The 25,122-nt window shown below is 42.7% G+C and overlaps 2 protein-coding genes across 6 annotated transcripts in view; one reads left to right on the top strand and one right to left on the bottom strand.

The window, feature by feature from the left end:
* LOC129861305 (aerolysin-like protein) overlaps window positions 1-25,122 on the bottom strand; it is a 39,150-nt gene that overhangs the window by 6,570 nt on the left and 7,458 nt on the right. For 2 of the 5 annotated variants that reach the window (XM_055932613.1, XM_055932614.1), the window contains exon 1: window positions 2,398-3,910. The gene's annotated coding sequence lies outside the window, so the exon portion shown is untranslated. Of the gene's footprint in view, window positions 1-2,397; window positions 3,911-3,937; window positions 4,084-25,122 lie in introns of those variants that run through there. The other 3 variants (XM_055932610.1, XM_055932611.1, XM_055932612.1) reach the window with 3 other exon arrangements.
* On the top strand, window positions 13,697-15,869 carry LOC129861308 (aerolysin-like protein). The gene is made up of 4 exons (XM_055932615.1): window positions 13,697-13,732; window positions 14,030-14,060; window positions 14,576-15,073; window positions 15,368-15,869. Exons 3-4 carry the CDS (start codon window positions 14,591-14,593, stop codon window positions 15,815-15,817), a joined length of 933 nt encoding a protein of 310 aa, XP_055788590.1. The 5' UTR covers window positions 13,697-13,732; window positions 14,030-14,060; window positions 14,576-14,590; the 3' UTR covers window positions 15,818-15,869.

The following is a 25,122-nucleotide window of genomic DNA, read 5'->3' as shown; positions in this document are numbered from 1 at the left end:
GGGGGCGTATTGATTAGTCAGTTAAATCGTGCCCATTTCAAACGGCCTCGTACTCAATTCTTGCTCGTACAATATGCATATTATTGTTATTATTGGATAGAAAACACTCTCTAGTTTCTATAGCCGTTTGAATTATGTCTCTGAGTGAAACAGAACTCATTCTATAGCACTTTTCCTCCCAGTGAGTGAGTTTTCAGAAATTTGGCCTCTGGTTCCAGATCAGTTTTAAAGCCCCTGTAAATCCTATGAGGATACAAACACTGCCCACGCCTTCCTCTAGATGTCAGTAAGTGGTGACAATTTGAATGGAGTCGATTGCGCAATCATGGCCTCTATAAATCACCAAATACCGGAAGTAGCGTTCTTTTGGACTCTGCGCTCAACGCAAGAAGGACATCGGACTGACCTTTTTCCAAGCCTTGGTTTAGCCAGTAATATAGCGCCGGTCATGTTTTTACTCGTAATAGGTGTTAAAAACATCATAAGGTAGTTAATTTAAACCGTTTTATAGCAATTTATATCCGTTTAGTGCGATTTTGAGGCATTTCTATGTGATACTCTTTGAAGCGCTGGGCACGTTTCGGGGTCCCGGTCGAATGTTAGTGGGCATTTCGACGGACAGAGGGCATCTTTCGACCAAAAGAAGATTAGACCCAAGAGAGGATACATTGCCCAAGATTCTGATGGAAGATCACCTCATAGTAAGAAATATTTAAGATGATAAATCGTTGTTCTGTCGAAAAATTTTAAACGCATATTCCGCCATTTTGTTTGGTATAGCTTCGCTTGGCGAACCCTGTATTGCACAGTAAGGATAATTTTAGAAATGTAATTCAGCGATTGCATTAAGAACTAATTTGTCTTTCGATAGCTGTCCAACTTATATTTTTTTAGTCAAGTTTATGAATAGATATCCATGAGACAAGATCACTGTGAAAGATGGCGACCGACATTTTCAGGCTAGTTTTGCTAGTATTGTCATTGTAGAACCACGGTTTTAGTGGCTAAATATGCACATTTTCGAACAAACTCTATATGTATGTTGTAATATGATGTTACAGGAGTGTCATCGGAAGAATTCTGAGAAGGTTAGTGAAAAAATTAATATATTTTGGCGATGATAACGATATCGCTCTCTTTGGCTTGAATCAATGGTCGGGTAACGTTTGCATATGTGGTATGCTAATATAACGATTTATTGTGTTTTCGCTGTAAAACACTTAGAACATCTGAAATATTGTCTGAATTCACAGGATCTGTATCTTTCCATTGCTATGTGCTGTGTATTTTTAAGAAATGTTTTATGATGAGTAAATTGGTAATACACATTGCTCTGTGTATTTATTCTAGTCGAGTTGTGATGGTGGGTGCAATTGTAAACTATGATTTATACCTGAAATATGCACATTTTTCTAACAAAACCTATCCTATACAATAAATATGTTATCAGACTGTCATCTGATGAGGTTTTTTCTTGGTTAGTGGCTATCAATATCTTAGTTTAGCCGAATTGGTGATAGCTACTGATGTTGAGAGAAAATGGTGGACAAGGAAAAATGGTGTGTTTTGCTAACATGGTTAGCTAATAGATTTACATATTGTGTCTTCCCTGTAAAACATTTTAAAAATCTGAAATGGTGGCTTTATTCACAAGATCTGTATCTTTCATTAGGTGTCTTGGACTTGTGATTTAATGATATTTAGATGCTGCTATTTAATTGTGACGCTATGCTAGCGATGCTAATCAGTGTGGGGGGGGGTGGGGGGATGTTGTCATAGGTGTACCGGTGTCGGGCTGCAGCCATAACAGGTTATAAGACTGTCATCTGATGAAGTTGTTTCTTGGTTAGTTTGGTTGGTTCTTGGTTAGTTAGGTTGGCTTTTTGCATGCTACCTGTGCTGTGAAAAATGTCTGTCCTTTTTTGTATTTGGTGGTGAGCTAACATAAATATATGTGGTGTTTTCGCTGTAAAACATTTTAAAAATCAGACATGTTGACTGGATTCACAAGATGTGTATCTTTCATTTGCTGTATTGGACTTGTTAATGTGTGAAAGTTAAATATTTCTAAAAAATATCTTTTGAATTTCGCGCTCTGCCTTTTCAATGGAATGTGGGAGGAGTTCCGCTAGCGGAACCCCGGTGCCAGACAGGTTAAACATTTACAATCTGTCATTTCAGTATGAAATACTAGTTGTGTTAGTCAAATAAAGATGTAAAGGAAAGTTTGGTATAAAGCACTAGACTCAACTATATTGGAACAACTAAACATCATACTGTCATACCACATCTGTATATCTGAGTCAAATTAATCCCTGTGATAATATAGCAGAAATACAACATGAAAATGCAACAAGAAATATGATTAGCTAGAGAAACCTGTGTTTAGTCACTGACCTGAACACATGTTACACAGGATCAGCAGAGCAGGCCAACGTCCACCATGTGAAAACAAAAACAATAGCAGGCTAAAGTGAACAATGTGAATACAAAAAAATATACCGATCAACTACAAATAATGACCAGTAAGCTTCCATTTTAAAGCTGCATTACGTCAGATGTATTTTTTTATTTGGTGAAATTGTCATCACACTGTCAGCTATCAGTATGTAAAATGTTCAGAGAGAAGATCCAGCTTCTTTGACTGTCCTTCACTCTGCAATCACTCTGAAATATCATTCCAGCCAATCATGTCCCTAGTAGGGAGGTACCTAATGTGCACAAATAATTCGATTTAAACAGATAAATATACGTGAGGAATTATATCAACTTCATTATTTGGGATTTATTAACATTTATGTCTGCAGGCAGAAGGCACAGAAAGCGAACGAGAGTGAGAGAGTTGAGTCCCTCCCCACCTGTTCAGCTGCTGCAGGGTCTATCGCTGCACACAGAGGAGCAGAAGTTGGAGCCAGTTAAATGTTTGTTTGTTGGTAACATTCCTGTTTATGCATTACATTTAAATTAAGGATAACGAAGTTGGTAAAGTGACTGAACAAAGCCTGTTTTTTGCCTGAGATAGACCAGTCACCTACATTAAACATTTCAGTACCCAATGCCAGATGTGTCAATCAGCGTATTGAAGATGAAGAGACAGCTTGATGTAAAACACTACACTCAACAGTCTACTCACCTCACATTAAACATCATACTAACATCATACTTTTGAATTCAAAACAGAACAATAGGAGGCTGAAGTCAACCATGTGAAAACAAGGCAACAGTAAACATGTCGTCCCCCACGAATGATGCAGTATCCACTATTTATTTCACGATGGCGCCGGCGGGAAGGGCTGCCGTCTTATCGTCTCTCAACCAACCAAGCTATTTTGTTTGTTTTTACATTATGCTGCTGCTATTATTTGTTATTCTTATCTCGTACTTTTTTTTACATTTTTGGGGGGTTATTTTCTTAAAACTGCATTGTTGGTTAAGGTTAAAGTTTAAGGGCTCGTAAGTAAGCATTTCACTGTAAGGTGACACCTGCGCATCTGACAAATAACATTTGATTTGATTTGGGCCAATTTAGATATTGCGTGTGACTAACAAATTGCAGTTAATTGCCATAGCTCCCACATTGGGCAAATCAGTGTAATTTTGTAAATGTTGGATCTCTATGGCAAGACGAATCATTCACCCAAGTTTTGTCAAAATCAGCCCAGTGCTCTCAGATTTATTTTTTTACCTACGTACAAACAAACTTATGAACGGACAGACAGAGACAGATCCGTAGTCCCCTCCCAAATTTAATATTGGGGGACAACAAGCCCATACCATGCTTGTTCAGCTAAACTTTATAACTGATGTAGGAACTGTTTCAGAGTATAGGAAGCATTTGTTCCCTGAAATGTTTTAATAAGTTGGTCAAAATAAATATATCGCTCTCAAATATTCCTCATATATCAAGATGAGTTATTTCGGGACATTGTGTACTTACGTACAATGTTATGCAGTCCTCAGTGTTAAGGATGGCTATTGAAGATCTTGATGGAAGAAAACTGATTGGTTCCGAGATTCCGAGTGAAGTTCAGTTGTTTAACATCAAAGATGCATCAGTGGATACGTGTCTCTGGAGTGGAGAAACACTCTCTTATATAGCAGCAAAACTCCCCCCACGTCCATGCAATGATGTGCATCAGTAGTTTTCTATTGAAATTCACACAAATCCTTTGACCCTGATTAAGACATTGTATTGTGCTAATCATGACAAATATGTATCAACAGTTGTAACCACTCCTGGCAAAACTTCCTCTTCTTGCTGGAAGTGGCGACACATATTGGTGGTTTCCAGTCACTTGCCAAAACATGCTCAAATGCAACAACACCTTTCTCTACTCATACTATACACTCTAAGAAGAAAGGTTCTATCTAGAACCTAAAATGGTTCTTTGGCTGTCCCCATAGGAGAAGCCTTTGAAGAACCCTTTTTGGTTCCAGGTAGAAACCTTTTGAGTTCCATGTCGAGTTCTGCAAGGAACCCAAAGAGTTCTACCTGAAACCACAAAGAGTTCTATTTGGAACCAAAAATGGTTCTCTTATGGGGAGATCCTGATAACTGTTTTGGAATCCTTTTTTCTGAGACTGTAGTTTTTTTCATCAAAACATTCTACAAGTTTAAAGCCTATGTGGTGGAAAATGTCTTATACTGAAGACATAGCAGTGAATTGTACAAGCTGTATGCATCTGTTCTGTTTATCATGGTTCGTGAAGGTGACTGGGTAAATACACAAAGGGACACGGTCATAACCTCACCCTCAGATGAATTGGTAAATATCCAGTATATGTTCTGGAACTTAAAATATGAGACCTTGCTCAATTTCTTTGGGGACTGAGCCTGAATGATAACAGCCAGCCGCATGCAGGAACAACCCCAAAATCATACCTACATTTCTAAAAACCTTGTTGCTTTGCCCCTTCAGAGCTTCAGTAGACCTATACCAAGGTTTGTAAACCTCTCCGTACATTAAACAAATAAAGATTGCTTCATTTACTTTAAGTTTACTTTGAGTCCTTAGTGGTGAATTTCCACCTCAATTCTGGCATCACAAACTTATGGTTGATTTGTCTGTGGTGGTTCAGCAGTGAAGCTCTGGCTGGGAACACCAGTGGGGTTTCTTTCACCCTGATTAACACATTTTTATTGTGCTAATCATGACAAATGTGTGTGTTGGAAATTGAACATCAGGGACACCTAAAGTCCATATTAAATTATGACATCAGTTAACTGGAGATGTTAAAGCAAACACGTACAGGTGTGCGTAATGAGGAAGTCCAGGTGTCCGTAATGATGTTTGCCAGGAATGGTGGTTAGTAGACCGGCGACGTGGAGTGCTTTAGAGGGGGAGAGGGAGTATACCCCTTGCGGGTTCGACGTGGGTTCGATGTCAGCATCTGACGCAAACCCGATGAACTTGGTCATGAGTCCGCCATTGGTGGCAAACGACAAGGTGAAAAGTTCAACTAGGAACTTTACTGAACATGAGATTTTCCTGTGTGGCTTGGGTGATTCACCAGCTGACACTTACCGCCCTCCTCTGATAAGGGCTGTGTGCCTAAACGGCACTATGGTTGAGGATGCCATACTGGCAACCTGGTTGGAAAAATCTGCAATCAGTATGTAAATATTCAACGCAATTTCGAAAACGGCTAACTGCAATCCACTTGTGCCGAAAACATTCAGATTTCCACTGGGAAAGACTCCCCAGACGATACTCACCGCTATAGGGGTGTGTGCGCTATCAATCTGCATTGGAACCAAGGAAGTATCTCACTACCAACTGGTTGTCGCAGACCTCCCACATACATTCTATGTGGGAGCAGAAATGTTGGTAAGATTGGGTGTTAAACTCGATACCATGCACCAAGTTCTTCGGTCTTTGGCGCAGCCAGACCAACATGCCTTGTCTTTCGAACCGGTGCGAATGGCAACCGGGCAGACTATTCCTGAAGCTTGCAAGGTGATAACTGAGTCCGTCATGGGGATTCTAGGCAAGAACCACAGAGGTTTCTGTAAGACTGAACCTGGCGCCCGGATACCGGATGGAAGGCACCACTGCGTTCTTCCATCCCTCTCCCCGCAACTATTCGGCTTGGGGCTAACTATCAATGGCAACCCGCTGTTGGAACTAACCACTAGATCCACTTCAACAAACAACAACACAGAGTTACACATGGAATAAACAACATACAGTCAATAATACAATAGAAAAAGTCTATATACAGTTTTTGCAAACGAGGTAGGATAAGGGAGGTAAGGCAAAAAATAGGCCATCGTGGCGAAATAATTACAATATAGCAATTAAACACTAGAGTGATAGATATGCAGAAGATGAGTACGCAAGTTGAGATACTGGGTGAAAAGGAGCAAAATAAAAATAAAAAGAACAATATTGGGATAAGTTAGTTGGATGGGCTATTTACAGATGAGCTATGTACAGGTGAGCTGCTCTGACAGCTGGTGCTTAAAGCTAGTAATGGAGATATGAGTCTCCAGCTTCAGGGATTTTTGCAGTTCCAGTCATTGGCAGCAGAGAACTGGAAGGAAAGGCGGCCAAAGGAGGAATTCTCTTTGGGGGTGACCAGGGAAATTTACATGCTGAAGCGCGTGCTACGGGTGGGTGCTGCTATGGTGACCAGTGAGCTGAGATAAGGCGGGGCTTTACCTAGCAAAGACTTATAGATGACCTGGAGCCAGTGGGTTTGGCGGTGAATATGAAGCGAGGGCCAGCCTACGAGAGCATACAGGTCGCAGTGGTGGGTAGTATACGGAGCTTTGGTGACAAAATGGATGGCACTGTGATAGACTGCATCCAATTTGCTGAGTAGAGTGTTGGAGGCTATTTTGTAAATGACATCGCCGAAGTCAAGGATCGGTAGGATAGTCATGCCATCACCACCCGGTGAAGACCTGTACAATGTCCCCGAACCATATCCTGGTTTCCATGCACAGGTAGTACAACTACTGTCGGAGGCTGACGGTCTTGTCAAGGACATGGAAAGGCATCAGTTGAGAGAATTGTTTAACAATCACAGCGAGATCTGGTCGACAGACTCACTGGATTGCGGTGTGATGGGCATTCATGTGGTGAGTATTCCTACGCCACCCGGAACATCTCCTACATTTGTGAGACAATACAAAATTCCGCTCGCAGCATACACAGGGGTACAAGAGATTATCGACTCCCTATTAGCTAAACGGATAATCAACGAATGTAACAGTACGTACAGTGCTCCCGTGTGGCCTGTTCTGAAACCAACGGGTAAATGGCGTCTTATCGTTGACCATAGACAACTCAACAAACTGGTCATGTTGTCTTGTTGGCCAATGACACAGCTCGACCAAGAAATGCCAAAGGTGGCAAACGCCAAGTACTTCTCCACCGTCGACGTGGCGAACAGTTTCTGGACCATGAGAGTCGACCCTTGTGACCAACACAAGTTGGCTTTCTCGTTCTCGAACAAGCTCTTCACATTCAATTGTTGCCCGTTTGTGTATGAGAACTCCCCCTCAGAGTTCAACATTTTCCTGCACAAGGCAATGCCAGATGCAGCGTCCAGGGGGACGATAATCTATGTGGACGATGTTCTCATGAGAAGTGAGACTTGTTCACATCACCTCAATAAGATGGACCATGTTCTTACCCAACCGACAACATCCAGTGAAGCTGGAGTGCACCAAATTCAAATTACAAAATTGTAATATTAAACATTCATGAACATACAAGTGCCTACATCATTTAAAAGATTAACTTCTTGTTAATCCAACCGCATTGTCAGATTTCAAAAAGGCTTCCTGGCGAAAGCATACCATGCGATTGTCTGAGGTCAGCGCCCAGCATAGAAAAGCATTAAAAACAATTTCCAAACCAGCAGAGGGGTCACAAAAGTCAGAAATAGCGATACAATAAATCCCCTACCTTTGAAGATCTTCCTCGGTTTGCAATTCCAAGTGTCTCAGCTACACAACAAATGGTTGTTTTGTTCAATAAAGTCCTTCTTTATATCCAAAAAAAGTCAGTTTAGTTGCCGCGTTTGATTCAGTAATCCACCCGTTCCACTAGTTCAACATGCATACAAAGGAATCCCAAAAGTTACCAATAAACTTCGTCCAAACAAGTCAAACAACGTTTCTAATCAATCGGCAGGTACCCTAATATGTAAATAAATGATACAATTTAAGACGGAATGTAGTATGTTCAATACCGGAGATAAATAACCAGGTGCACACCCTCATCCACGCGCGCCACAAGACTACAGTCAAAATGAGAGCCACCTTGAAAAACTACAACTACTAAATCAATTTTCAAAAAACAAGCCTGAAACCCTTTCTAAAGACTGTTGACATCTAGTGGAAGCCATGGGAACTGCAATATGGGAGCTATGTATTTGTATATCCCACAGACAGGTGTTGAAATGGACAGTGACCATAAAAAGCAATTCTGGATGATTTTCCTTGGGTTTTTGCCTGCAATATCAGTTCTGTTATACTCACAGGCATAGAGTGTTAGAAACTCCAGAGTGTTTTCTATCCAATGCTACCAATTATATGCATATCCTAGCCTCTGGGCCTGAATAACAGGCAGTTTACTTTGAGCACGTCATTTATCCGAACTTCCGAACACTGCCCCCTAGCCCTAAGAGGTTTTTAAGTCAATCCTTTGTAGAGGCTCCTTTGGCGGTGATTACAGCTGTCTTTCTGGGTAAGTCTCTAAGAGCTTAGCACACCTGGATTGTATAATATTAGCCCATTATTTTTTGAACATTCTTCAAGCCCTGTTAAGTTGATTGTTGATCATTGCTAGACATCCATTTTCAAGTCTTGCCATTTATCTTTAAGCTGTGACATTCAATGTCGTCATGGTAAGCAACTCCAGTGGAGATTTGGCCTTGTGTTTTAGGTTATTGTCCTCCTGAATTCATCTCCCAGTGTCTGTTGGAAAGCAGACTGAACCAGGTTTTCCTCTAGGGTTTTGCCTGTGCTTATAGCTGTATTCCGTTTATTTTCTATCCTAAAAAAACTCTCTAGTCCTTGCCGAAGTATACACATAACATGATGCAACCACCACTATGATTGAAAATAGGAAGAGGGATATCAGTGATGTGTTGTGTTGGATTTGACCCAAACATAACACTTTGTATTCAGGACAAAATGTTCATTTCTTGGCCACATTTTTTGCAGTATCACTTTAATGCCTTGTTGCAAACATGATGTATGTTTTGGAATTTTAGTATTCTGTACAGGCTTCCTTCTTTTCACTCTGTCATTTATTTTGGTATTGTGGAGTAACTACAATGTTGTTGATCCATTCTTAGTTTTCTAATATCACAGCCATTAAACTCTGTAACTGTTTTAAAGTCACCATTGGCCTCATGGTGAAATCCCTGAGCAGTTTCCTTGCTCTCCGGAAACTGAGTTAGGAAGGACGTATCTTTGTAGTGACTGTGTGTATTGATACACCATCCAAAGCCTAATTAATAACTTCACCATGCTCAAAGGGATATTCAGCGTCTGCTTTATTTTTTATTTTTTACACATCTACCAATCAGGGTCCTTCTTTGAGAGGCATAAGAAAACCTCCCTGGTCATTATGGTTGAATCTGTGCTTGAAATTCACTACTCCCCAAATACAGGTGTGCCAGGCTTTTGGCGTCATACCCAAGAAGACTCGAGGCTGTAATCGCTTCCAAAGGTGCTTCAACAAAGTACTGAGTAAAGGGTCTGTAAATGTGATGTTTCATTTTTACATTTTTAATACATTCGGGTTAGGGTTACATTTCTAAAAACCTCTTTTTACTTCATCATTATAGGTGTTGTGAGTAGATTGATAAGGGGGGGGGACAATTTAATCAATTTTAGAATAAGGCTGTAACGTAACACAATGTGGTTAAAGGTGAAGGGGTCTGAATAATTTCTGAATGCACTATATATAGTGTATGTACAACACTGCTAAGACTATCAGGTCCCTCACGGAGAATGTCATCTATCGGTGTGTTGTTGTTGTTAGGACTCAGACACGAAGGACACAGCACACCAAGAATTGGTCTAGGAGTCATATTGGGATATTATTTCAATCTCTCATGTTTTTTCTCACTCACAGTGTTCTCAGTGTTCTCAGAGTTCAGTGTTCCCAGTGTTCAGTGTTCTCAGTGTTCTCAGAGTTCAGTGTTCTCAGTGTTCTCAGTGTTCTCAGAGTTCTCAGTGTTCAGTGTTCTCCGTGTTCTCAGTCTTCACAGTGTTCTCAGTGCTCTCAGAGTTCTCAGAGTTCCTAGTGTTCTCAGTTTTCTCAGAGTTCACAGAGTTCACAGTGTTCTCAGAGTTATCAGTGTTCTCAGAGTTATCAGTGTTCTCAGTGTTCCCAGAGTTCACAGTGTTCTCAGTGTTCTCAGTGTTCTCAGTGTTCACAGTGTTCTCAGTGCTCTCAGAGTTCTCAGTGTTCACAGTGTTCTCAGTGTTCTCAGTGTTCTCAGTGTTCTCAGTGTTCACAGTGTTCTCAGTGTTCTCAGTGTTCTCAGTGTTCACAGTGTTCTCAGTGTTCACAGTGTTCTCAGTGCTCTCAGAGTTCTCAGTGTTCACAGTGTTCTCAGTGTTCTCAGAGTTCTCAGTGTTCTCAGTGTTCACAGAGTTCTCAGTGTTCTCAGTGTTCTCAGTGTTCACAGTGTTCTCAGTGCTCTCAGAGTTCTCAGTGTTCACAGTGTTCTCAGTGTTCTCAGTGTTCAGTGTTCTCAGTGTTCAGTGCTCTCAGAGTTCTCAGTGTTCACAGTGTTCTCAGAGCTCTCAGTGTTCACACGGTTGTCAATGTTGTCAATGTTCTCAGTCTTGTCAATGTTCTAAGGGTTGTCAACGTTCTCCGCGTTCTCAAAGTTCTCAGGACTGACTACTTATATACTGGCAATTTCAGGCCTCTATGGAAATATCTGTTTATACTTCAATCTACATGGGGCAACAATTTCAAACTGGTTGCATCACCACTTGTTTTGGCAACTGCTCGGCATCCGGCCAGAGGGAAGCTACAGAGGGTATTGTGTATGGCCCAGTACATCTCTGAGGCCGAGTTTCCTGCCATCCAGGACCTATATACTGGGCTGTGTCAAAGGAAGGCCCAAAAAATTGTCAAAGACGCCAACCACCCAAAACATAGACTGTTCTCTGCTTCCACATGGAACGCTGTACCGAAGCGTGAAGTCTGGGACCAAAAGGCTCCTTAACAGCTTTTAACCTCAAGCCATAAGACTGCTGAACAGTTTATACAATGGCTAGAATGAATATTTGCACTGAAACCCTTACTTTATTTGTAATTATTCTTATTTTTTACACTGACTCTCTAGTACAGGCTAGATGTACACTCAGTGAACTCTAAACACACACACACACACGCACACATACACACACACACACACACACACACACACACACACACACACACACACACACACACACACACACACACACACACACACACACACACACACACACACACACACACACACACACACACACACACACACACACACACACACACACATACATTCCTTCACACTCTTCACATACACTGTTGATACTTGCTGTTATCTATGAATAATCACTTTACCCCTACCTACCTCCAGTTAACTGATAAAAAAATCATGTTTCATTTAATACGGACTTCAGGTGACCCTGGTGTTGAATTTCCACCACACACAGTTGTCATGATTAGCACAATAAAATGTGTTAATCAGGTTGAAGAAAATGAAACTGGTACAATTCACTGCTATGTCTTCAGTATAAGACATTTTCCACCACATGGACGCACCTTGCCTATGGAATAGCTTGTAGACTAAACTTAAACTTGAGACTCTTGTCCCCCTGCCCATTTTAAATATTTATTGGAGAATTTTTATTTTTGTATTCCTTGTAACTGTTTCATGTAATGCAAGTTCTTGTGCTGTTAGGGGAATAACCTGCGTGTAAATGCAATCTGTTGCTGTATTTTTTTGTGTTATCTGTGATTGTTTTGTTTGTCTTGTTTAGTTTTTTAATCATTGTACCTAAACTGTATGTGTAAACATGTATACGCAGGGCCCAGCTGTAAAAGAGACCTTGGTCTCAGTCTGTGTTCCTTGTTGAAGTAAAGGTATAATAATAATACACTTATAGGATGTTTTGATGAACAAAACTACAGTCTTAGAAAAATGGATTCCAAAACGGTTATCCGGCTCTCCCAATAGGAGAACCATTTTTGGTTCCAAGTAGAACCCTTTGTGGTCGCAGATAGAACTCTTTGGGGTTACTTGTAGAACTCTCTGTGTAAAGGGTTCTACATGGAACTCAAAAGGGTTCTAATTGGAACCAAAAGTGTTCTACCTGGATCCAATAAGGGTTCTTCAAAGGGTTCTCCTCTAGGCACAGCTAAAGAACCATTTTAGGTTCTAGATAGAACCTTTCTTTCTAAGAGTGTATAGTATGAGTAGATAAAGCTGTTGTTGCATATTAGTGAACGTGTTTAGGGTAGTGACTGGAAACCACCGATATGCTCTCTTACTCAAAGAGCAAGAAGAGGAAGTGGTGCCAAGAGTAGTTGAAACTGTTGATACATATTGGTCATGATTAGCACAATACAATGTCTTAATCAGGGTCAAAGGGTTTGTGTGAATTTCAATAGAAAACTACTGATGCACATCATTGTATGGACGTGGGAGGAGTTTTGCTGCTTTATGAAAGAGTGCTTCTCCCCTCCAGAGACACGTATTCCACTGTTGCGTCTTTGGTGTTAAACAATTGAACTTCATTCTGAGTCTTGACTCTTAAACAGGTTTATTGCATATTCAATCAGACATATCAGTTTACTTCAATTACTATCTTCTATAGTCATCCTGAACACTGAGGCCTGCATATCGTTGTATGTAATTACACAATGTCCCTACATAACTCATCTTGCTATATGAGGAAATATTTCAGAGATACATTTTTGTTTTGACCAAATAATGAACAAAACATATATATATATATTTAGCTTCCTATATTCTGAAACAGTTGCTTAATCATTTATAAAGTCTAGTTAATCAAGCATGGGATGGGTTTGTTGTTCCCCACGATGGAATTGGGGAGGGGACTACGGATCTGTCTCTGTCAGTATGTTTGCTTGTAAGTTAGTAAAACAAGATATCTCAGACAGCACTGGTAAGATTTTGACAAAGCTTGGGTGAATGATTCGTCTTGCCATAGAGATCCAACATTTACAAAATTACACTGATTTCTCCAAGGTGGGAGTTATGGTATTTAACTGCAATTTGTTAGTAACACACAATAAGTCAATTGGCCCAGGAGGCGGTGCATCATTCGTGGGGGACGACATGTTTACTGTGGCCTTGTTTTCACATGGTTGACTTCAGCTTCCTATTGTTCTGTTTTGAATTCAAAAGTATGATGTTAGTATGATGTTTAATGTGAGGTGAGTAGACTGTTGAGTGTAGTGTTTTACATCAAGCTGTCTCTTCATCTTCAATACTGTTACGTTCCCCAGTTTTTGAATTGTGGGTTTGTGTATATGTATATTTCAGGAAATGGCTTCCTGGATTCCCCCAAGCAGCTGATTGGTCAGCCCCAGTGCAGATTGGAGCTCTGATCCCGCCCTCTCGTTAGGGGATACAGCTGTCGGCAATCACAAACTCCTTCTGCAGCTTTATAAGCCAGTGTTCCTTTGTTAGGAAGAGAGAGCTTCTTTGATGTCCTGTGTTGCTCAGGGAAAGCTTCTTGGTATGTCTTGTTGTTGGTCTGTATATTGTAGCTGGTCCTGCAGACGTATGTCAAAAGGACTGTTTTTGATCATTGAAATTGTTCACTTTACTTTATTATTCAGTCATGTTTTAGGTGTTACTTGACTAAATCTGAGGGTTAGTTTTAATTGGACAGGTACTTTAAAGGTTTGACAGACCATGTTCTATATTTGACAGTGTCATAATATATTAATGCACACCTGTGAATACTGTAGCCTGTGTTAATGAATAATGTTATATATTATATATTAATAAAATGCCATCTTTATTCTTTCAGATATTTCAAAGCGGCAACTTTGACTGAAAAGGTGAGTTCCAGCACCATAAACAACTCACATTCTGAAGTGGAATCTAACATTCATATTCATCATGATTCTTCGTAATTATAGCAACATCAGAAATAATTTTATAAGTGCATAGAGACGTCTTCACTTACACAACAATATGTTTCATTACATATAAGTCACCAAGTTGATCAGGAAGAAACAGCAGGAGGTAGTGGGGAGGTGCTGGGAGTAGGAGAGGGACTCCATGGTGTTGATCAGGAGGTAGAGTGGTGAGGTGCTGGGAGTAGGAGAGGGACTCCATGGTGTTGATCAGGAGGTAGAGTGGTGAGGTGCTGGGAGTAGGAGAGGGACTCCATGGTGTTGATCAGGAGGTAGTGGGGAGGTGCTGGGAGTAGGAGAGGGACTCCATGGTGTTGATCAGGAGGTAGAGTGGGGAGGTGCTGGGAGTAAGAGAGGGACTCTGTGGCTTTGAATGTCTGAATCAGTTCCTTGAGTTGAAGGCTTCTTAAATTGATTGGTACAAATTTGTATTTCAGGTGACTTGCACACACATGGCAACCACACTGCATTTGATTGGTGGTGGAGGAGGCACTTCCTTTGAATTCCACGGCATGAACAACGGTGCCACCCTCAAGAAGATCGGAGTGGCGGTGGGAGGCTCGCAGGTGAAAGCTGTGCGGGCGGAGCTGACCGACGGGAAAGTAGTGACTTTTGGAGATGCTAACACTTTCAATGAGTTTGAGTTCAACCTCGGCGAGCGCATCACCAAGCTGTCTCTGTGGGGTAATGGCGCCGGCACACGTCTGGGTGCCATCAAGTTCACGACGAGTCAGAATCGTCAGTTCTTTGAAAAAATGACCAGCTGGGAACTGAAGACTGAGTACACCATAGATGTGGGGTCCGGAATCTGCCTGGGGCTGCAGGGCAGGTCTGGCTCGGACATCGACTGCATGGGCTTCCTCTTCATCAAAACCATCAAGTCGTCTGTAATGACTGACATGGAGTATCCCACCCTGTCCCTCTTCAAACCCCAGGTGTGTGTAGACAGCTCAGGAATACTCTACCGATGCTTTAACATTAAGGGGGCTGTCCACTTTTAAACATGTAATCCAATACGGGGGTCGACATTCATCAGGCATCTCATTTCTAGAACAGTCATGCCTTATGTTTAATTGGCCTTGGTCAGTAAAATAGCCCCAACACCTTTTAAAAGAAAAGAATGTTGTACCTTTACTCATACGCATCAGTCCAAGATAGCAAGCTATCTATTATCAGTTATTAAATTGTCTTTGTCTTGTTTGAACATCTTGTATCTTTGTTGGTTTTAGGTGACCCCAGAATATGTGAAATCTGTGTCTCACCACAACGACTCCTCATTGGTTCTAGAAAAGTCCATTTCATACAGCAAGACCCTGACCAAGACTTCCTCCTGGTCCGTCAGCAACAAGATAGAATCCACATTGAGTGTGTCGGTCAAAGCGGGGATCCCAGATCTGGTCGAGGTGACATCAGGGTTCAGCTTGACCGTGGGAGTGGAGCAATTCACCAACCTGCATAAGACAGAGACCATAACAGAATCGGGTACCATCACCGTGAAGATCCCGCCAGGGAAGACCATAGATGTTGATATCACAATGGGGAAAGCGAATATCGACCTCGACTACAGGGCCACAGTCAAAGTCACCTGCATGAATGGCAGTCAGCTGGTCTTCCCATCCAACGGCATCTACACTGGTGTGACTTACACTTCAGTGAGGATGTCCACAAAGGAGAGATGAGTTAAGTGTGTGACTTTATGAATAAAAAGTGCAGTAATAGAAATTGACACCATTACTGATTCTTTGTGCCCTTTTCTGTTATAATAACCTGAGTGATTCTAATTGAACCCAGTTCTTTGTCTCAGCAGAGGGTATAACAATAGGTGGGTCTTTCCAAACAATCTGGAGCCTTTTGTGTCCAACGACATAAAAATAAAGAAGAGCCGCACACTCTAGGAGCTCAGATGCAAAAATATTTTATTTACCAACGTTTCGACAGGCAAGCTGTCTTCATCAGGGTACAATCACAGACACTGCGGGATGACTCGTTTATATAGTGTCAAGACACACAGGTGTCTGTAATCGTGGCCTAATATCATTGGTTAATTTCTCAAATATTAAAATGGCATAGAAAGAGCAGCATACAATAAATACAAATTGATAGCATACGATCATAGACTCACTTAAGACTACAAACAACCACAATGACAGTCACAAGAATGGCTTCAGATCAAAGTTCACGTTGAGACCGAAGGGATCAAGGGTCTTTAAGTGAAAGATGCAGGCAGCCTCGTTTAAACAAATTAAGGTCACCACCTCTCCGAGGGACGGTGACATGTTAGATGCCAATATAACGCAGACGAAATTGAGTGGCCTGCCTCTAAAGTGGGCCGCATGTCACGACTTCTGCCGAAGTCGTTGCCTCTCCTTGTCCGGGCGGTGTTCGGCGGTCGACTTCACCGGTCTTCTAGCCATCATCGATCCATTTTTCATTTTCCATTGGTTTTGTCTTGTCTTCCCACACACCTGTTGTCAATCCCATTCATTACCTGTTGTGTATTTAACCCTCTGTTTCCCTTCATGTGTTTGTCAGAGATTGTTTGTTGTCAAGTGTTGTGTTGATTGTGTATAGGTGTGCGACGGGTCTTCGTACCCAGATTTGTTTTATATTTTTTCCGTGAGTGTTATGGAGCAGATTACTGGGACTTTAATTAAAGTACTCCATTCTACACTCTATTTGACTCTCCTGCGCCTGACTTCCTCTGCCACTTATACACGCCATTGTGACAGAATCTCTGACCATAAAAAAATGAAGTCAGCAGGAGGAGGCACTTCACTAATGGAGGTTGAGGAACGCGTCCTGGAACACGCGGCGGAGATTGACAGTCTGTGCGCTGCCATGGATCGCATTGTCCAGAGTATGGACCGCTGGGAGAGACAGGGAGCTTGTCCAGTACCTCCACCACCACCTGGAATTCCTTTGAACCTTTTTTATCCTCCGGAACAGAACAGGATCCAGTTATCCCTACCCACGGGATACAATGGAGATGCTGCCAGGGTTTTCTCCTAAAACTGAACTTGTATCTGGCCACGGTCTCTCCAGTACCATCAGACCGTGAGAAAAGCTTCGCCCTCGTCTCATGCCTTACCGGGAAAGCCCTGGAGTGGGCCAACGCTGTGTGTGGAGAGGATAAGGCGTTGGACCATTTTGAGGAGCTCATCTGCCATTTCCGGAAGGTATTCGACCACCCATCCGAAGGCAGAGCAGCAGGTGAGCTCCTCTATCATCTGAGGCAGGGGAAGAGGAGTGCTCAGGAGTGCGTACAATCTGGTGCGTATTAGGAGGGGTGATGAGTGGAAGACGGCATTTAGCACCACCTCATGTCATTATGAGTACCTGGTCATGCCATATGGGTTGATGAATGCTCCATCAGTCTTCCAATCGTTTGTAGATGAGATCTTCAGGGACCTGAACGGGCAGGGTGTAGTGGTGTATATCGATGATATTTTGATATACTCTGCTACACGCGCTGAGCATGTGTCCTTGGTGCGCAGGGTGCTTGGTCGCCTGTTGGAGCATGATTTATATGTCAAGGCTGAGAAATGCTTGTTCTTCCAACAATCCATCTCCTTCCTAGGGCATCAGATTTCCACTTCAGGAGTGGAAATGGAGAGCGACCGCATTACAGCCGTGCGTAATTGGCCGACTCCAACCACGGTAAAGGAGGTGCAGCGTTTTTTAGGGTTTGCCAATTACTACCGGAGATTTATCCGGGGTTTTGGTCAGGTTGCAGCTCCCATTACCTCACTGCTAAAGGGGGGACCGGTGCGCTTGCAGTGGTCGGCCGAGGCGAATAGGGCTTTTGGTAAACTGAAGGCTCTGTTTACCTCGGCGCCTGTGTTGGCTCATCCGGATCCCTCTTTGCCATTCATAGTAGAGGTGGACGCATCCGAAGCTGGGATAGGAGCAATGCTCTCTCAGCGTTCGGGTGTGCCACCGAAGCTTCGCCCCTGTGCTTTCTTTTCGAAGAAGCTCAGCCCGGCGGAGCGTAACTATGATGTGGGGGACCGAGAGCTGTTAGCTGTCGTAAAAGCCTTGAAGGTGTGGAGGCATTGGCTTGAGGGGGCTAATCACCCTTTTCTCATCTGGACTGACCACCGCAATCTGGAGTACATCCGGCAGGCGAAGAGACTAAATCCTCGCCAGGCAAGGTGGGCCATGTTTTTCACTCGTTTTGTGTTTACGCTTACTTACAGACCAGGCTCCCAGAACGTCAAGGCAGACGCATTGTCTCGGCTGTATGACACAGAGGAGCGACCCATGGATCCCACTCCCATACTCCCAGAGTCGTGTTTGGTGGCGCCAGTAGTGTGGGAGCTGGACGCGGACATTGAGCGGGCGTCACGTGCAGAGCCCTCTCCTCCTGAGTGTCCAGCTGGTCGTCTGTACGTTCCGTCTGCTGTCCGCGACCGATTGATCTATTGGGCTCACACATCACCCTCCTCTGGTCATCCTGGGATAGGTCGGACGATGCGCTGCCTTGATGGGAGGTACTGGTGGCCCACTTTAGCTAAGGACGTGAGGATTTATGTTTCCTCCTGTTCGGTGTGCGCCCAGTGCAAGGCTCCTAGACACCTGCCTAGAGGTAAGCTTTTACCTTTACCCGTTCCTCAACGGCCGTGGTCGCACCTGTCAGTGGATTTTGTGACTGATCTTCCACCTTCACAGGGTTACACCACGATCCTGGTCGTTGTGGATCGGTTCTCTAAGTCCTGTCGTCTTCTCCCTTTGCCCGGTCTCCCTACGGCCTTACAAACTGCGGAGGCTCTGTTTACACATGTTTTCCGGCATTATGGGGTGCCTGAGGATATAGTGTCTGATCGGGGTCCCCAGTTCACGTCAAGGGTCTGGAAGGCGTTCATGGAACGTCTGGGGATCTCGGTTAGTCTTACCTCAGGTTTTCACCCCGAGAGTAATGGGCAGGTGGAGAGAGTTAACCAGGATGTGGGCAGGTTTCTGCGGTCCTATTGCCAGGACCGGCCAGGGGAGTGGGCGAAGTTCGTGCCCTGGGCAGAGATAGCCCAGAACTCGCTACGTCACTCCTCCACTAACCTTACCCCTTTTCAATGTGTATTAGGGTATCAGCCGGTTCTGGCTCCTTGGCATCAGAGTCAGACCGAACCTCCTGCGGTGGACAATTGGTTTCGGCACGCTGAGGAAACTTGGGAGGCAGCCCACGTCCACCTTCAGCGTGCCATAAGGCGCCAGAAAATTGGCGCAGACCGTCGCCGCAGTGAGGCCCCGGTGTTCGTACCAGGGGACAGGGTCTGGCTCTCGACCCGAAACCTGCCCCTCCGCCTGCTCTGCCGGAAGCTGTGTCCGCGGTTTGTGGGGCCGTTTAAAGTCCTGAGGAGAGTGAACGAGGTATGTTATAGATTACAACTGCCCACTAATTACCGTATTAACCCCTCGTTCCATGTGTCTCTCCTCAGGCCGGTGGTGGCTGGCCCGCTCCAGGAGGCTGAAGTGCGTGAAGTTCCTCCGCCTCCTCTAGACATCGAGGGGGTCCCGGCGTACGCTATTCGATCCATTTTGGATTCGAGACGTCGGGCGAGGGGCCTTCAGTACCTCGTGGACTGGGAGGGGTACGGGCCGGAGGAGAGATGCTGGGTTCCGGTGGAGGACGTTTTAGATCCTTCCATGTTAAAAGAATTCCACCGCCTCCATCCGGATCGCCCTGCACCTCGCCCTCCGGGTCGTCCCCGAGGCCGGTGTCGACGCGCTGCTGGAGCCGCGCGTCAGGGGGGGGGGTAATGTCACGACTTCTGCCGAAGTCGTTGCCTCTCCTTGTCCGGGCGGTGTTCGGTGGTCGACTTCACCGGTCTTCTAGCCATCATCGATCCATTTTTCATTTTCCATTGGTTTTGTCTTGTCTTCCCACACACCTGTTGTCAATCCCATTCATTACCTGTTGTGTATTTAACCCTCTGTTTCCCTTCATCCTTCATGTGTTTGTCAGAGATTGTTCGTTGTCAAGTGTTGTGTTGATTGTGTATAGGTGTGCGACAGGTCTTCGTACCCAGATTTGTTTTATATTTTTTCCGTGAGTGTTATGGAGCAGATTACTGGGACTTTAATTAAAGTACTCCATGCTACACTCTATTTGACTCTCCTGCGCCTGACTTCCTCTGCCACTTATACACGCCATTGTGACACCGCAACTGGGTAGGTCAAGTTTTGGCACCTAATGGTGCTACGATGCTCTGAGATACATACTTTTAATTCATGCTTTGTTTTACCCACGATTTTTACCACGAGGACAAGTTATAAGATAAATAACTGCCTTAGTGGAGCACGTAATAATGCCTTTGGGATCGATTTCCCTGTTTGTGGGTGTTTGAAGGATCTACATTTATAAGTGCCATTGCATTGAGCACAGCCATTACACTTGTAATTTCCATCCAGTAGGGGCACAAATAGACGTTGTTCAGGAATATCTTGGGGTGGTAAATCAGTGTACCAATTGGTCTCAGAGATTTCTGCCCCGCAAAAATATGACCAAGGGAAGGTCCGATAACACACTACCGAGACTATCATCGGATTTTAGAATGTGCCAATGTTTGTGAAGATTCTCTAAATTTGTTCAGAGCGCTTTGAATAGCGGGTAGTTAGAATGCAAGAATGCGTATTTTTGCGAGACTGCCCTTGAAAAAGGTCGTCTCGTTTTGTTTTGAATTTTCTCAATGGCAATATTAATCTGATCATTTTTGTACCCCCTCTCCTTGAACTTTCTTTGTGACTCAGCCATATTTCTGTCGAAATCTGATTGTTTTTTTCAAATTCTTTTGATTTAACAGAATTGGCTAAAGGACACCAGCAGTATGATCTCTATCATTGAATATTTTGATCCTCTCCCTGAGAATACCTTGTTAGTTACTTTTGATGTTGAGTCGTTATAAACAAATATTCCTCACGAGGGCGGTATTGAAGCTATGGAACATTTTCTTCTGCAACGTGACCCTAATAAACTACCTTCCAGTGAATGCATTATAACATTGGCTGAAATAGTACTCACACACACACAACTATTTCATGTTTCTAAATGATTTCTTTATTCAGACGAAGGGTACTGCTATGGGATCCCCCATGGCTCCTAACTATGCTAATTTGTATGTGGGTTACATGGAGAAACAGTCTATTTTCAATCCTCTCAAAAATGTTTTCTTGCCTAACATCATTATTTGGAAACGGTATATTGATGATATTTTTGTTCTATGGAGGGGTTGATGCAGAACGGCTCCAGGCGTTCCATGCTTTTCTTAACTCCTGTTCTGAACATCTGAGATTTACTATGCAATCTGATACACGTCAAATCAGTTTCCTTGATCTTCTGATCTTGTGTGAAAATAATGTTCTATACACTGATCTTTACAGGAAACCTACTAATCGTAACAGTTTGTTGAGGGCTGATAGTTGTCACCCACTTCCCTTGAAAAACAGTTTGCCCTACAGCCAAAGGAGGGGAGCTGTTCTGCGAGTGGTATAATAAAAAAGTCAACAAAAGTTGATAAGAGGGGTCAACACTGCGTCAATGCCCGCTACAATAGGGCACCCTGGAGGTTTTGGTAACATTCTTGTGTAATTTCGGCAAAGTATAGAAAGTGGCAATTTTAGGTTGTTGAATAGCCAAAAAGTCATGTTCTTTTTTGGTTATCTGGCCACAACCTAAATACCCATCTAGGACAGTTAAGATAGTATTGAGAAGTGGGGTCACTTCTGACTTTCTTGTAAAAAGTGTTGTGAAGCAGCTGTCTATGACACTCATTTACATAAGCTGTCCTATCCATAAGTACAACCGACCCACCCTTGTCAGCAGGATGAATAAGGACTGAGGTATCGGATTGTAAATCAAGCAAAGCTTGTTTTTCATCCTTAGGTAAATTGTGGAAAGATTTGGACTCCTGTTTGTTCTTAAGGAGATGCGCAACATCTTTTTCAACAAGTCTACAATATATCTCGATAGAGTGATTGCGATTGGTTGGAGGTATTAAATAACTCTTGCTTCTAAAAGGAGCCGGGGTATGTGCAGGTGAGCAACATACTGGTTCAATAGAAATGCATGACAGCTTTCCTGTCGAAACGTTGGTAAATTAAATATTTTTGCATCTGAGCTCCTAGAGTGTGCGGCTCTCTCCTAAATAGGTGTGTTTTTCTTTTTCTTCTACAATGTCATGTTAATAACACATTTTGTGTGAATTATTGAACATCATTAATTTCAGGATGTTTTGTTATATGGTTAGACCCCCATTCACCATAAACACAATGTTATGTAACGATAACTTGATTTCATCAAGAATTTGTCCTGTGTTTTTGCCATATCGCCCGTGTAGTTTCGACATCCAGTGGACAGACTTTTCATAACATTCACAAATATTGTAAGTATCATTACATTGGAGTTCTCTTTCTAACAAATTCTTTATGATTAACACATGCAGTGACTCAAACAAGCGCACATTCACGCTACACATCACATCTGTTAACAGGCTCGTATAATGAACAATTTAAAAACTTCCAATTCACCCTAACCCAAAAGACGTGTAAATATTGGACTATACATTGTGTAGAATACAAGCAGCATCTCAGCTGCAACTAACAGCATTTTTGTTGTAGTTCTAGTAACTATGGGGCAGCAGGTAGCCTAGTGGTTAGAGCGTAAATAACATGGTGAGCGTAAATTACATGGTGATATATATTATTGTTCAGTGTATTCCCCCAGGTGATGCAGTGGGACCAACACTTTACATGGTGATTTATATTAGTGTTCAGTGTATTCCCCCAGATGCTGCAGTGGGACCAACACTTTACATGGTGATTTATATTATTGTTCAGTGTATTCCCCCAGGTGATGCAGTGGGACCAACACTTTACATGGTGATTTATATTATTGTTCAGTGTATTCCCCCAGGTGATGCAGTGGGACCAACACTTTACATGGTGATTTATATTATTGTTCAGTGTATTCCCCCAGGTGCTGCAGTGGGACCAACACTTTACATGGTGATTTATATTATTGTTCAGTGTATTCCCCCAGGTGATGCATTGGGACCAACACTTTACATGGTGATTTATATTATTGTTCAGTGTATTCCCCCAGGTGATGCAGTGGGACCAACACTTTACATGGTGATTTATATTATTGTTCAGTGTATTCCCCCAGGTGATGCAGTGGGACCAACACTTTACATGGTGATTTATATTATTGTTCAGTGTATTCCCCCAGATGCTGCAGTGGGACCAACACTTTACATGGTGATTTATATTATTGTTCAGTGTATTCCCCCAGATGCTGCAGTGGGACCAACACTTTACATGGTGATTTATATTATTGTTCAGTGTATTCCCCCAGGTGATGCATTGGGACCAACACTTTACATGGTGATTTATATTATTGTTCAGTGTATTCCCCCAGGTGCTGCAGTGGGACCAACACTTTACATGGTGATTTATATTATTGTTCAGTGTATTCCCCCAGGTGATGCAGTGGGACCAACACTTTACATGGTGATTTATATTATTGTTCAGTGTATTCCCCCAGATGCTGCAGTGGGACCAACACTTTACATGGTGATTTATATTATTGTTCAGTGTATTCCCCCAGGTGCTGCAGTGGGACCAACACTTTACATGGTGATTTATATTATTGTTCAGTGTATTCCCCCAGGTGCTGCAGTGGGACCAACACTTTACATGGTGATTTATATTATTGTTCAGTGTATTCCCCCAGGTGCTGCAGTGGGACCAACACTTTACATGGTGATTTATATTATTGTTCAGTGTATTCCCCCAGGTGATGCAGTGGGACCAACACTTTACATGGTGATTTATATTATTGTTCAGTGTATTCCCCCAGATGCTGCAGTGGGACCAACACTTTACATGGTGATTTATATTATTGTTCAGTGTATTCCCCCAGGTGCTGCAGTGGGACCAACACTTTACATGGTGATTTATATTATTGTTCAGTGTATTCCCCCAGATGCTGCAGTGGGACCAACACTTTACATGGTGATTTATATTATTGTTCAGTGTATTCCCCCAGATGCTGCAGTGGGACCAACACTTTACATGGTGATTTATATTATTGTTCAGTGTATTCCCCCAGGTGATGCAGTGGGACCAACACTTTACATGGTGATTTATATTATTGTTCAGTGTATTCCCCCAGGTGCTGCAGTGGGACCAACACTTTACATGGTGATTTATATTATTGTTCAGTGTATTCCCCCAGGTGATGCAGTGGGACCAACACTTTACATGGTGATTTATATTAGTGTTCAGTGTATTCCCCCAGGTGATGCAGTGGGACCAACACTTTACATGGTGATTTATATTATTGTTCAGTGTATTCCCCCAGGTGCTGCAGTGGGACCAACACTTTACATGGTGATTTATATTATTGTTCAGTGTATTCCCCCAGGTGCTGCAGTGTCAAAACATAATTTCCCTCATCCCAATAGTTGCCATTTGGCTGTGTTGAGTGATTATTACATATTAATTTAAACAGTATTTCACTTCATTTAGATAGTCCCAATTCATATCTACAGAGAGTTACTAGAGTTAGTAAATGCACTGAACATGCTCATCAGCTGATACATAGTTGAATGTGAAGTAGATGGTCTGTAGACGCCAACTAAACTCTACTTGTGTTTCACTTTATTTGGAGAGTTCCAAGTCATACTTTATTTTTATTGTTTATTTTATTTAACCTTTGTTTAACTAGGCAAGTCAGTTGAGAACAAATTCTTATTTACAATGACAGCCTAGGAACTGACGGGCAGATCGACAGATTTTTTACCTTGTCAGCTCGAGGATTCAATCTAGCAACCTTTTGGTTACTGGCCCAACGCTCTAACCACAAGGATACCTGCCGCCAGATAGTTACTAGAATATGCTCTTAAATTATAACTGATATGCAGCTGTGATGCTGCACAATTTATAGTCCAATATTTCAACTTATTTGGGGGAAGGGGGGATTGGGGCAAGT

This window comes from Salvelinus fontinalis, chromosome 8 (genome assembly GCF_029448725.1).
Source record: "Salvelinus fontinalis isolate EN_2023a chromosome 8, ASM2944872v1, whole genome shotgun sequence".
Lineage (NCBI taxonomy): Eukaryota > Metazoa > Chordata > Actinopteri > Salmoniformes > Salmonidae > Salvelinus > Salvelinus fontinalis.
Note: the sequence above shows the minus strand (reverse complement) of the source record. Positions and strands in the feature narration are given on the sequence as shown.

Bases quoted from the DNA above. Each gene is read 5' to 3' on its own strand.
- LOC129861308 (XM_055932615.1), top strand. From the start codon at position 14,591: ATGGCAACCACACTGCATTTGATTGGTGGTGGAGGAGGCACTTCCTTT. The intron at 15,074-15,367 runs GTGTGTGTAGAC...TGTTGGTTTTAG, and splicing joins TGTCCCTCTTCAAACCCCAG to GTGACCCCAGAATATGTGAA.